The 14468-nt window shown below is 40.6% G+C and overlaps 1 protein-coding gene across 1 annotated transcript in view; it reads left to right on the top strand.

Annotated features, from left to right (window-relative positions):
* MDM4 (MDM4 regulator of p53) overlaps positions 1 to 14468 on the top strand; it is a 38859-nt gene that overhangs the window by 17826 nt on the left and 6565 nt on the right. The window contains exons 8-9 of the mRNA XM_063452278.1: positions 8734 to 8885; positions 10626 to 10778. Of these exons, the coding sequence (XP_063308348.1) occupies positions 8734 to 8885; positions 10626 to 10778 (305 nt within the window). The remainder of the gene's footprint in view (positions 1 to 8733; positions 8886 to 10625; positions 10779 to 14468) is intronic.

Genomic DNA, 14468 nt, shown 5'->3' with positions numbered 1-14468 from the left:
TCTGGAGACCATTTTTATGGCGAAACTCTAAATCACTTGCTTTTTCCAGTGGTAAATGGGCACATATACCATGAGGCTGTCATCTTATTAGTAAATAAACTGTGCGCTAAAATAGAATGTAATCATTTGTGATCTAAACACTTTTCCACTCAACTAGATCCACACTTTCTCAAAGCTTTTTATTAATGGGACTCTATAGTCCCCAAAACAACTACAGTTTATTGTAGTTGTTCCACTGAAAATAGCATGTCCCTGCAAGCTTTTTGCTGTAAATACTGTCTTTTAAGAGAAGGCATTGTTTACATTACACAGAGATAACGAGAAGGTCTGCGCCAAAAGGATAGAAATATGAATGAACCCAATCAATATAAAAAGTTTCGTATTATAGTAGAAGAGTCTTTGTTATGAATAAAGTCTATTTAGGTACTTGGAAGTGTAGAGTCCTCAATGTTCTAAGTGCTTCAGCCATTCTGTATATATAAAAGACAAAAGCGAGGGAAGCCAATGGTGCAGTATGTACAAACCAATAGGATTAAAATGAAGAAATCTATACAGTCAACTCACATTTAAAAAAAGCTATGGGGGGGCGGAGAGAGGGGATATGATAACTTTTTATACAAATATATTCTGGGCCAGTACAAACCTTTATCTGGAAATCTTTTCATAAACAGGGCTATACATAGGACATGAGGTCACACATTTAGGCTGGAAGAAAGATTTCGGGGCGGGGCCGGACCGCCAAGATGGACGGTCGCAGAAAAGAACGGCTCCTGCGACTCTCCACATATTAAACTTACAAACCAGATGGATACCAAATCTAAGGCATATAATTTCTAATTAGTGGGGTAATAACTGCTTGATCCAAGGAGACATCTGACTGCTATTTTGGGTTCAAGAAGGAATTTTTTCCTAGTTTGTGGCAAAGTTGGAAGCGCTTCAGACTAGTTTTTTTGCCTTCTTTTGGATCAACAGCAACAATGTATGTGAGGAAGGCTGAACTTGATGGACGCAAGTCTCTTTTCAGCTATGTAACTATGTAACATGCGGCAGTACTAGAGAGGGACAGGAGAAGAATAGCAACAAGGAGGATCAATCGACCGGATGGTCGGAATGGGCAAAAGGAGCAGGACAACCTCCCAGCCGAGTGCGGGATCAAGGGTGCTTCCCCCCACAGCCTGATGGACTGGCTCTCGTTTCTTGCAACGACATTCCACCCTGTGGTGTTGGCTGATTGCCCAAGTGGATAACTGAAATGCCCATCACCCTGGAGTCCTACTAATCACTGCAAGTGTTATAACCTTTACCAAACTGGTGCTAGATTTGCAAATGTCATGCCTTAGCCTCATCGCATAATACTTAGCAAAGTTTTAATAATTGTATGTTTCCTCAGTTAACCACTTACGTATAACCTATGCTAAATAACATGTTACTCTATAATAATCTCTTACACTAAGCCTGTTAACAGAGAGTCTGACACTTTATAGACTTCCTGGAAAATGTCATAACGGTGAGAGAGGCTAGTATGGTTAACCTAATTCTCTATTGTTTAGCAAACTTGTCACTAGACGAAGCTACTTTAGTGTACTCTTTTGTGCTATCTTTAATGACATGACAACCAACAGGATATTGAGATTGCCTACCTAAACTTCTTACTTTCAGAAATGCCTAGCCTGTGATAATTTAAATGAAGCATACGCCAGCTTTGGGAAACGCTCCTCACAAGAGTACTTCCTCACTGTTAATCGTTCTGTCTTCATATTATCTTGTGTTTAAAAAAAAAAAAAAAAGAGGCTCACAATTTTTGGAGATGTATAGTGAACTATGATTTCCCATCCTGTATGACTCATTATTGTCTCCCTTCCTGTATAATTTTATGCCTCAATAAAAGAAAGATTTACCAAAAAATAAATAAGCTATAGCCAGCTCAGGGTGTGGAGGGCGTTCAGCGCTATACTCCCTGCTTTAGAAGATATGTGGTCAACGTCCTCCAGAGGGTCCAACACTCAGGAGAAAAGTATATAAATAAAAAAACGGATAGTGCTTTCAGTAGTATAAAATAATGCAAATGGACATAAATAAAAATGTACTACCAAGTCTATTGCAAACCACTGATATAAGCGTTGGTGGCATGATCTTCACTTAGGATATATTTGGAGTCACATGGTGATAACAGGAAGCCAGGTAAAAAAAAATCCAAATTAAGATTGTATATTAAATATATTTGGCATAAAGTGGTAACCAAATAATCTTTTTATTAATAAAAAAAATAAATAAAATAAAACAACCAAAAAGGAGGAACATCTGTCCTTCAAAGTATATGTTAATATACGTTATGTTGGAGAAAAAGTAGTTAAAAGAGTATCCTTTATTAGATAAAAATGAAGAAAACTTAAACCATATATAAAGGTAAGGGGAAGTGAGGTAAGACACACCTAAGTGAGAAATGTATATCAAACAACGAATAAATAGAGCGATGCTGCCTAAAAGGTACCGAAGTGGCAGCACAAGACACCTAAAGAGGTGAATATTTGCACAATGAACACCGATGCAACAGTGTATCAAAAGCAAGTCTATAACTATGACTAATAGTTAATAGTTTGCTACATAAGAAAACAAATGATGATTGGCAACGGTGTTACAAAATACTGAAAGGGGAATACAATAATCTGATTGAGTTACATTATTTACAGTACAACTAGAATTTTCCATAAGCTCAGTGATCGTCATTAACACGTTTCGAAATCCACTAAGAAAGAGACTCTTGCATTATCCATGCCTTACAAGTGGCATGTGATAAGTTGTAATTTGGATATTACTATCTACCAATGTCATTTGCTACTCAGGAATGGACTTTTCTATCCACTATTATTTAATTGTTTTTATGAATGCATTTTGATTCTTATCACTCTACATCTTCAGTGTAATGGATTATTATATTACTCCCCATGTCATGATTAGAGTGGCACTGGAAATATTTATAATCAATTAGGTTTGGAACACTCTTTTGAGCATTCTCGGCTACCGTACATTTGCTCCTCCCCCTCACCTTCTAGGTAACCAATGAGGTTCGTGAGCGGGCTATTTAAACTTTATCGATCTGGGAGGTCATTTCCCCCTGATGAGCCTTTAATACAGGCGAAACGCGCGTCGGGTTGGACACCTACCAGATTTCCTTTGGCTATACCTGTTCCTCAGGCATCATTTTCTCTATCTCTCTGCTGATCACTACTACTCTCTCAGTTTGCGTTATCATACAGCAGCCTCGGTATTTAAGCTATTTAGTCGCCTGAGTTTGAACGGGAATCCTAATACCGATCAGGGCACCTCACGTACTATTATTACAATTTGTAGGACGTGCTGATTATAACCACACTGCACCTATAGTTATCTCTTCCTGATTTTTCTCTTACATCGCTTTACTCTACCTGGTGCCCATGAAAGCACCATTCCATCTACTTTTATCTATGTCTTTCAGCTCTCACAGTGTTAATGCTACCAACTTTATATATGGGCTATGGTGATTGGAATGTGCAGCTCCCGGCATTGCATTAATATACCGTATTAGTAATTTATCTCTTGCACTACTTCGCCCATATTATTAGCCGGTTTGGCGTGCCCGCATTGTAAGCGTGGGCTTTGGGGAGTAGGTGTACGATATTGACGGAGCTTTCTGGTACACAGTATCATTTGGTCTGTGTACAGTAGTACTAGCCTGAGCGAATGTGTGCAGCCTTACGATCGTCTATCACGTATTCTATCATGACGAGTAGGTCCTGCTAGCTCCTATTCACTACTAGCATTATACTCTTATACCCCATTATGAGAACGTTTCCTGAGGGAGTTCGGTTTTAATCTGACGTTTCAATCAGATTATTGTATTCTCCTTTCAGTATTTTGTAACACCGTTGCCAATCATCATTTTGTTTTCTTATGTAGCTAACTATTAGTCATAGTTATAGACTTGCTTTTGATACACTGTTGCATCGGTGTTCATTGTGCAAATATTCACCTCTTTAGGTGTCTTGTGCTGCCACTTAGGTACCTTTTAGGCAGCATCGCTCTATTTATTCGTCGTTTGATATACATTTTTCACTTAGGTGTGTCTTACCTCACTTCCCCTTACCTTTATATATGGTTTAAGTTTTCTTTACTTTTATCTAATAAAGGATACTCTAACTGCTTTTTCTCTATCATAACGTATATTAACATATACTTTGAAGGACAGATGTTCCTCCTTTTTGTTTCCTATTAATATCATTAGGGTTACCCCCTGTTCTGTCCTTTTGGACTGTTTTTGGCCAATCATTCTCTATCTAAAAATAAAACAACCATAACATGTTTCGCCCCTAGGGCTTTTTCAAATGGGGTAGGGATTAGAACCTGGCTAGTAGGATTTTATATATTTGTATGGACATTTAAAATTTAGGGCAAAATATAAAGATGAGCATAACCTTCATCACTATGTATTTTACTTAGGATGTTTGCTACTTTATTATTTTTAATTGGGGTTAGAGGGATCTCCTTATCTATTACTATCTAGGACTTATACAATCAGTTGACTAACTCTAGTTAGCCACTTATCCCTACTCTGGGATCTTCAGTTATCCTATTATAGGTTCTTGAGAGATATGAATCATCCTATCACTCGACTTCCATCAACCTAGGGTACATTGATCTTACGGAGCACATTTTCTCCTACTATAGATGCATTCAGTACGCGGCATCTAGAAAACTCTAAGTCTTTGGTTGATCTATACATTTTTTTTCTATGGGTGTACTTAAGGGGTTAAGGTGTTATATTATAGAGGCTTATTTTTACCTCCTCTTGTGCCCGGCCAGGCCAATCAACTACCCTTTTCCCTCTTCGCAAGGTACCCTGTCTATGTCTAGCACTGGGTAATAGAAGGAGGGTTATAATCGGGGTTTATGGATTTCCTATCGGCTAGTATCCCGACTTTATTACTAGTTCGGGTTCACACTGCCGCTCATCCTCCCCAAACACTCCTGTTTGCTCTGTGTGCAGTATTGATCTTGGAGCTCCCCCATCGATAGAATATATCCTCTGGGGGATATCCTTTTTAGGCAACACTCATATGTGCAACTATATGCATTTTGTTCCATTAAAGGGAAACTCCAGTGCCAGGAAAACAATCCGTTTTCCTGGCACTGCAGGTCCTCTCTCCCTCCCACCCCCCAATCCCCAGTTGCTGAAGGGGTGAAAATAATTCAGTAATTTACCAGAGGCAGCGACATGTTCCACGTCGCTGCTTCTTCCGCCGCCGCTCCTCCCAGTGATTGCGTCGGCCGGTGGGCGAGACTGATCCCTCCCACTGGCCGGGGAGACCTAATGCGCGGCAATGCCCCGCATGCGCATTAGTGCTCCCCATAGGAAAGCATTGAAAATGCTTTCATATGGGGAAATGAGTGACGCTGGAGGTCCTCACACAGCGTGAGGACGTCCAGCGACGCTCTAGCACAGGTTTTCTGTGCTGTGGACAAGGAAGTGCCCTCTAGTGGTTGTCTGGTAGACAGCCACTAGAGGTGGAGTTAACCCTGCAATGTAATTATTGCATTTTATAAATATGTCAGCTCCCTTCACCTCCGTTCTGCTCACAGTGTAAGTCTCGCGGTCTGCGTGCCGCCGTGGCAACGCTCTGACGGCCGCCGGTGTCGCGAGACTTACACTGTGAGCAGAACGGAGCTGACAGGTGAGCTGCACGGAGGTGAAAGGAGCTGACAGGAGCTGCTGTGAAAGGTTGCCATAATACAGACCTTGACTCGAGTATAAGACGAGCAGTGCTTTTTCAGCACAAAAAATGTGCCGAAAAACTTGTCTTATACTCGAGTATATATAGTATAATATTGTGTGTGTGTGTGTGTGTGTGTGTGTGTGTGTGTGTGTGTATATAGATAGAGAGATAGATAGAGGTAGAGGTAGAGATAGAGGTAGAGATAGAGGTAGAGATAGAGGTAGAGATAGAGGTAGAGATAGAGGTAGAGATAGAGGTAGAGATAGAGGTAGAGATAGAGGTAGAGATAGAGGTAGAGATAGAGGTAGAGATAGAGGTAGAGATAGAGGTAGAGATAGAGGTAGAGATAGAGGTAGAGATAGAGGTAGAGATAGAGGTAGAGATAGAGGTAGAGATAGAGGTAGAGATAGAGGTAGAGATAGAGGTAGAGATAGAGGTAGAGATAGAGGTAGAGATAGAGGTAGAGATAGAGGTAGAGATAGAGGTAGAGATAGAGGTAGAGATAGAGGTAGAGATAGAGGTAGAGATAGAGGTAGAGATAGAGGTAGAGATAGAGGTAGAGATAGAGGTAGAGATAGAGGTAGAGATAGAGGTAGAGATAGAGGTAGAGATAGAGGTAGAGATAGAGGTAGAGATAGAGGTAGAGATAGAGGTAGAGATAGAGGTAGAGATAGAGGTAGAGATAGAGGTAGAGATAGAGGTAGAGATAGAGGTAGAGATAGAGGTAGAGATAGAGGTAGAGATAGAGGTAGAGATAGAGGTAGAGATAGAGGTAGAGATAGAGGTAGAGGTAGAGGTAGAGGTAGAGGTAGAGGTAGAGGTAGAGGTAGAGGTAGAGGTAGAGGTAGAGGTAGAGGTAGAGGTAGAGGTAGAGGTAGAGGTAGAGGTAGAGGTAGAGGTAGAGGTAGAGGTAGAGGTAGAGGTAGAGGTAGAGGTAGAGGTAGAGGTAGAGGTAGAGGTAGAGGTAGAGGTAGAGGTAGAGGTAGAGGTAGAGGTAGAGGTAGAGGTAGAGGTAGAGGTAGAGGTAGAGGTAGAGGTAGAGGTAGAGGTAGAGGTAGAGGTAGAGGTAGAGGTAGAGGTAGAGGTAGAGGTAGAGATAATTATACTTCGGGTAAATAGTGATCAGCATTCTCGGTCTTTAGCAGGTTAAAACTTACATTTTATTGAAAATCCATTAAAAGATCAACGTTTTAGTTCCTCTTGGAACTTTCATCAGGATCAGACATGAGATATATATATATATATATCTCTATCAATCAGTGTGTGTATATAATGCACACATTCTGCATTTATCATACACACACACACTGTAAATAAATATTAAATTAATGTAATTTTTTTAGGATCTAATTTTATTTAGAAATTTACCAGTAGCTGCTGCATTTCCCACCCTAGGCTTATACTCGAGTCAATAAGCTTTCCCAGTTTTTTGTGGTAAAATTTGGGGCCTCAACTTATATTCGGGTCATCTTATACTCGAGTATATACGGTGTGTCTTTTGTCCTTTTTATGTTCCTTAAATTGGAGCTGTAGCTGATCTCAACAATGCTGATAGTGTAAGTTGCTATTTATCTATGCACTATATCATTTTAAGTGTTTTTTGCAGTTTGCACTCTTAGATATTTTACACATATAAGTTGTTTATATAAATGTTATCACTTGTGAGAGAGTATATTGCACTTGTAAATGTTGTCAAATGAATTTGCACTTTAAATTCTAGCGCACCTTTCTTTCTGCTTTTAGTACAAAGTGATAAGATTTGGCAGACTTCCTTGCCAGGAATACTAAAAAAAAAAAAGCTTGCTTGCTGCATTAAGATTGCCCCATATACAACAGATCTATGACACATCTGCCCTTCATACAGTCAATACAGAAGGATTTGGGAAGTTTGAACAAACCTCATGTATCGTAGAGTGGAAAAATGTGACAAACTGTCTTGCTTCTGATCTGATTGCTTTGCCTATTCCTATTTCTCTCGTTTTTTAAGACCATTAGGTACTTAATTTTCAAATTGATTTGGGCAGGAATCTTAGAACATGTTATATAATCCTGATAAGACCTGAAAGTTTGGTCTCAGTTTGCTTGACATTTTGTGTTATGATTCTACTGTGCACTCACAAATGAGATTGGAACCAACTTGATACACATAAATTGTGTCCCCTTCTGGAGTCTAGTTTCTGTGGCATTCTGCAAATCTTATCACTCTCTTTTTGCAGCTGACACCACACTATGATCTCCACATCATACTCCTTTACCCCCACTTATCACATCCCTCTTCCCTTCCGCAGGGCTAACAACCTGGCCAAAATGTAACTGTCCTGTATTGGGCTACGTGATGTTGCAGAATATATCTTTCTGTTTATCTTCCCTGCCTTTTTGGACAATTTCAGACATCACCAGCTGCAGAAGTTCTAGGCTTCCAGTGTCACGTGTACGGGGGACTAGCCCTTGGTACACAAGTACCAAGAACTCATTATGTGCAGTGTTTCAAACAGAAAAACTACACATACTGACTCCTGCTGCCATGACCACTTCAGAAAGCAGAAGTGGTCATAGTGGTTGGACAAACCCTTTAAATCTCCCCCTAACACTTCCTGTACCCTATGACCACTTATGAATTTTGAGGAAATGTACATATCACAGATACAAATGCTACATATGCTTTCCTTTGGGTACAAGATCCTGCTTAAACCTACATTGGAGTCTCTATCGGCTTTCCCTAAACCGTGTTAGCTATTAACTTAATGTCATAACTGTGGTTAAACATTATCTAACCCTCCACTCCTACGTCAGCTCTACATTCCCTGAAGTTAATTACAAATTACTTTCAAGATGGTCACCCACTTTAAGAGTTCATTAATTCCACATTAGTGACTAACATTTTGAAAAAGGTGCTTCACATGTTTTACCAAATAGGTGTGTGTGTGTGTGTGTGTGTGTGTGTGTTTTGCTCATGCGTCCTAACTGCTGTTTTATTCGTTAGGTATAGAAGATTCACCCAACTCTAAATACCCACGCCTAGATCTTGCATTTGAGGAGTGGGATGAAGCTGGGCTACCCTGGTGGTTTTTGGGAAATTTGAGGACAAATTACATTCCTCAGAGTAATGCATCTACTGACATTCCTTCTAACCAGGTATGAACCGTTTAAAGCTTGGTTAATACCAGACAAAACATACACAACTGTTGCGCTTCAAAATGTTTTTTTTTTTTTTTTTTGCCTTTTGAAACAACTGCAAAAACCAATGTGAGGGAGGCTTAACTTGATGGAGGCATGTCTTAGGCCTCGACAATTCACTGTTTAGTGAATAACTTTCCATGGTTGTTAATGAAAAAAAGTGACCTGTTGAGAATTCTTATTGTATTTAAAATCTGCTGCCTTGTAAATATCTTCAGTATCAGTTATGTTTTAGTTAAGATATTTTGGTCTGAAATTTTAAATGCTCTTTGATTTTATATTTTTGCGGTGCGTAAGAATATTACAAGAAGGCATGAGGTACCCAAACGGCAATCCTCAGGCTTATTGTCACACTATACATTTGGGGTAACTGAGAACACATGCATACTTTTATAATATAGGTAGATTGAGTAAAGAGTATGATGTAGAGGATAGGTAGCTAGGCTCAAGCATACACACGTGTGTGTATATATGTATTTTGTGTTTAGCAGGTCTAGTGGGTTTTATACATCAACATGAATATATTAGTCAGGCAAAGTCATATAGCTAGGGACCGTTGGTGTAATAGACCCCAGGAGACCCCTTGAAGACTATGTAGTGGGAGGCAGTGTCGGGTGATCCAGGGGGTTTGAGACGACCATATGGAAAACAGTCCTGCCCTCTTAAGTAGATCATACCGGAGTGAGCTGCAAACTAAAGCAAATGTGTCAACAGTGTTCATGAAGCTGGCGATGCGGATGCACTTTGCTGGGGTAAGTCCCTCTTCTAAGTTGCTGATCAGCATACGCCTTGTGTGGGCAGAGTACAGACCTATGCCGACGGGCAACAGCTCGGGTATGTCAGTCCATGTGTAGACAAACACTCGGTGCCTGGTTGGTGGGAGCTTGGACTCGTGTGAGTCTGCATTGATACTTGCAGGCTCCAGGGGACTGCCATCCTGCACTTTCTGCCTCTTGAAGGATCCCTGGTCAACTGCCTCAGGATGGTTTCCGTCCTCCTGGGCAGGTCGTTGTCAGATGTCGTTGCTGTCTTCCGTTTAGGTCTGCTAGGTGGAGTGCACGGCGGAGTTTGAGGCTTTGTTTCAGAGGTTGTGGTTGCAGAAGAGCCTCCAGCTTCTCAAAGAAAGCTTGGCAGGTCTTATCTAGCCGGAGCTCCACCTCAGACTTCTCGCTTTGAGAGCCAAATTAGAACGCTGCCTCTGCCATTTTGAAAGCAGTGCTGCTGTTTGTATCTGGTCGCTGCAGCACTCTCTCCGGTTGTTCCGGGATCTCCATAGGACGAAACGGGATGACCTCCACCGTTAGTCGGGGGGGGGAACGTGGGTCTTGTAACCGGTTTCCAGCTTTGACTATCAGCGGAGGAGCGTCCGTCTTCCACCCGCTAACCACGCATGTAGGCCCTGCCTGAGGTACAGGGGATTTCTGCCGGTAGTGTTGTTTGTGTGGCATCATTGTGAGCCCCTCTTTGTCACCTTCTGCCTGGTGGCCTTTTTGAACCGGTTCGGTCCTGTTTTAAGCGGATTTCAGCAACACAATTTGCGATGTGTAGCAGGAGCTGGACAGGTTGGCGTCCTCTCAGCTCAGCGATCAGAACCTTTCATATCACTTAGAAGAAACTTTCGAAATTGACTAATTTAATCTCCTTCAACTGTAAGCATTAAAACAAGGACATAAGAATCCGATGTCATTTTCTTTGCAGGACATCGATACAGCCCTTGTATCTGATACCACCGATGACTTGTGGTTCCTTAATGACTGTCGATCGGATCAGATCAATGTTGAAGTGAAACTGGATGCTGTAGACTCGCCGAATAGCGAGGGTGAAGAAATAAAGGAAGATGAAGGCAAGAAGGTGAGCATAGTTGCACATCCTATACACTACTTTTGTTTCCGTATGTAAAATATATCTCTTGCTGAAATGATTATTGCACAAGATAACTAGAACGCTTTAGCCCAGCTTACCGCCAGACAGAATACAACTGGAAACCAGATCATATTTCTGCTTACACATTTAAAAACAAATCTCCTCAAATTGTATGCATTAGATTATTAACTTACTGTGAGCTCCTGCCATTGCTCCTACCCTTGTTTTAAATATTTTCTTTATTACGTAATTCAGATATTGATAGCAATATCCAAAATTCTACTCCGCTACCAACAAACTTCAGCACTTAAAAACATGTAAAACAAAAAACGCAACTTCAGTAATTTCAGTTGTAGAATTAACTTATTTTAATTATAAGGTAATGCCTTAACCCCTTAAGGACCGGCCTGTTTTTGTGATGTTTGTACGTTAAGGACCAGAGCAGTTTTAACACTTTTGTGGTGTTTGTGTTTAGCTGTAATTTTCCGCTCTCTTATTTACGGTTCCCATACAAGTTATATATTGGTTTTTTCACGACAAGAAGGGCTTTCTTTACATACCATTATTTATATTATGTCATATATTGTATTTAAAAATAATAATAAAATATAGTGAAAAATTTAAAAAAAAAAATGTTTTTGGACTTTTACTTGAAAAATCTTTTACTTATCTACAAAAGCTAATGAAAAAAACTGCTAAATAGATTCAAAATTTTGTCCCGAGTTTAAAAACACCCAGTGTTTACATGCTTTATTGCTTTTTTTTGCAAGTTATAGGCCTATAAATACAAGTAGGAAATTGCTGTTTCAATATATATATTTTAAATGTATCAATAGTGACCTTGTAACACCGTTATCTGTCATAAATCCCCGAAACACGCCTAACATGTACATATTTTTTAAAGTTGACAACCCAGGGTATTCAAAATGGGGTATGTCCAGTCTTTTTTAGTAGCCACCTAGTCACAAACACTGGCCAAAGTTAGCATTTATATTTGTTTGTGTGTTAAAAATGCAAAGAACGCTAACTTTGGCCGGTGTTTGTGACTAAGTGGCTACTAAAAAAGGCTGAACATACCCCATTTGCAATACCTTGGGTTGTCTTCTTTTGCAAATGGTATGCCATCATGGGGCTAATTCTCATTCCTTGGCTACCATACGCTCTCAAAGGCAACCTAACCAATCTGACAAATTTCAATAAAAAAAAATGTAAAATCAAGCCTTATATTTGACCCTGTAACTTTCACAAACACTATAAAATCTCTACATGTGGAGTACTGTTATACTCAGGAGACTTCGCTGAACACAAATATTAGTGTATCAGAACAGTAAAATATATCACAGCAATAATATCCTTAGTGAAAGAGCTGTTTGTGTGTGAAAAATGCAAAAAACTTCACTTTCACTGACAATATCATCGCTGTGATATGTTTTACTGTTTTGAAACACTAATATTTGTGTTCAGCTAAGTCTCCCGAGTAAAACAGTACCCCCATGTACAGGATTTAGGGTGTCATAGAAAGTTACAGGGTTAAACACAGTGCTAGCAAATTAAATTATCTGGACTTTTGGCCTGGGTTGGCAGGCAGGTCCCTCAAATTGCAATCATTAAAATTACTTAATTAGGTAAAAATATTACATAAATACGCACGTAGAATTTTAATATATATACATATTTATATATTTGACGTCTACGTGTATATTTATGAAATTATTTATGTAATGTATGTGGACATATGTATATTTCGTATTATTTTTATTTATTTATACATAGATATATATATCATTACATTCTAAGTGTATTTTGATATAAATATATATATATCAATATCAAAATACTGTTAGAATAAAATTGCATATATAATTTTTTTTAATTAAAAAATATTTTTATTTTTTGTTTATTTTTATTAACATATTTGTATTTTATAATATATATACCATATATATACCGTATTTATCGGCGTATAACACGCACTTTTTTCCCCTGAAAATAGGGGGAAAATCGTGGGTGCGTGTTATACGCCGATATCCCATAATTACTTACCTGTCCTGAAGCGTGGGCCGGCTTCACAGCGCGCACCGCGGTACAGGAACTTTAATTTAAGGTTCCGGTTTCCGGCGGGACTGAAAGGAAGTGTGCACAATAGTGTGCACACTTCCTTTCAGTCCCGCCGGAAACCGGAACCTTAAATTAAAGTTCCTGTTCCGCGGTGCACGGTGTGAAGCCGGCCCACGCTTCAGGACAGGTAAGTAATTATGGGAGGGGAGGAAAGTACACTATGGGAGGGGAGGGGGAGGAAAGTACACTATGGGAGGGGAGGGGGAGGAAAGTACACTATGGGAGGGGAGGGGGAGGAAAGTACACTATGGGAGGGGAGGAGGGGAAGTACACTATGGGAGGGGAGGAGGAGGAAAGTACACTATGGGAGGGGAGGGGGGAGAATACTATGGGAGGGGAGAGGGGAGAATACTATGGGAGGGGAGGGGGGGAGAATACTATGGGAGGGGAGGGGGGGAGAATACTATGGGAGGGGAGGGGGGGAGAATACTATGGGAGGGGAGGGGGGGAGAATACTATGGGAGGGGAGGGGGGGAGAATACTATGGGAGGGGAGGGGGGGAGAATACTATGGGAGGGGGGGAGAATACTATGGGAGGGGAGGGGGGAGAATACTATGGGAGGGGAGGGGGGGAGAATACTATGGGAGGGGAGGGGGGGAGAATACTATGGGAGGGGAGGGGGGGAGAATACTATGGGAGGGGGAGGGGGGAGAATACTATGGGAGGGGAGGGGGGGAGAATACTATGGGAGGGGAGGGGGGGAGAATACTATGGGAGGGGAGGGGGGGAGAATACTATGGGAGGGGAGGGGGGGAGAATACTATGGGAGGGGGAGGGGGGGAGAATACTATGGGAGGGGAGGGGGGAGAATACTATGGAAAGGGGGGACACTATGGGATGAGGGGGGAATACTATGGGATGAGGGGGGAAATTTCCTGGAATTTCTTTCTAAAAATGAGGTGCGTGTTATACGCCTGTGCGTGTTATACGCCGATAAATACGGTAGTTATTATATATTGTATATATTCGTGTGTAATTTAAATATAAGTGTATTTTTATATTAATATACGTATATATAAATATAAAAATACTTAGTATGACATTATATATGATATATATGATATATATATGAATATATATATATGATATATATATATATATATATATATATATAGGTATATAGATATAATACATATTATTTTTTTTTTTTACACTGATTGTTTTTTTTTTTTCACTTTATTTTTGATTTTTCACTTGCAGGGAGACTGCCTGTCAGCACAGACAGTCCCCCTGCAGGCAGATACACAGACACCTATTGCGGTCATGTGATCGAGTGATCACATGGCCGTGGGGTCCTGATCTGCCGAGGGGGGACTGCCCGGGCAGACAGGCAGTCCCCCTGGACCGGGAGGAGCACTGATCGCCGCCGTGGGACCGACGACGATCAGGTAAGTAGCCCCAGACCGTCATGACGGTTCAGGACCGTCAGCGGTCCAAACGCACGTTTTACCGCTGACGGTCCTGAAGGGGTTAATGTTTACAATAAAACATTTATTGAGGGGGCTGCCAGTCTACTCAGAATTTATATAGATTAGAGGGTTGTATTGTAGAATTTTTAA

This window comes from Pelobates fuscus, chromosome 1 (genome assembly GCF_036172605.1).
Source record: "Pelobates fuscus isolate aPelFus1 chromosome 1, aPelFus1.pri, whole genome shotgun sequence".
In the NCBI taxonomy this organism is placed as follows: domain Eukaryota; kingdom Metazoa; phylum Chordata; class Amphibia; order Anura; family Pelobatidae; genus Pelobates; species Pelobates fuscus.
The sequence above is the reverse complement of the archived record's forward strand: the minus strand, read 5'-3'. Positions and strand labels throughout refer to the sequence as shown.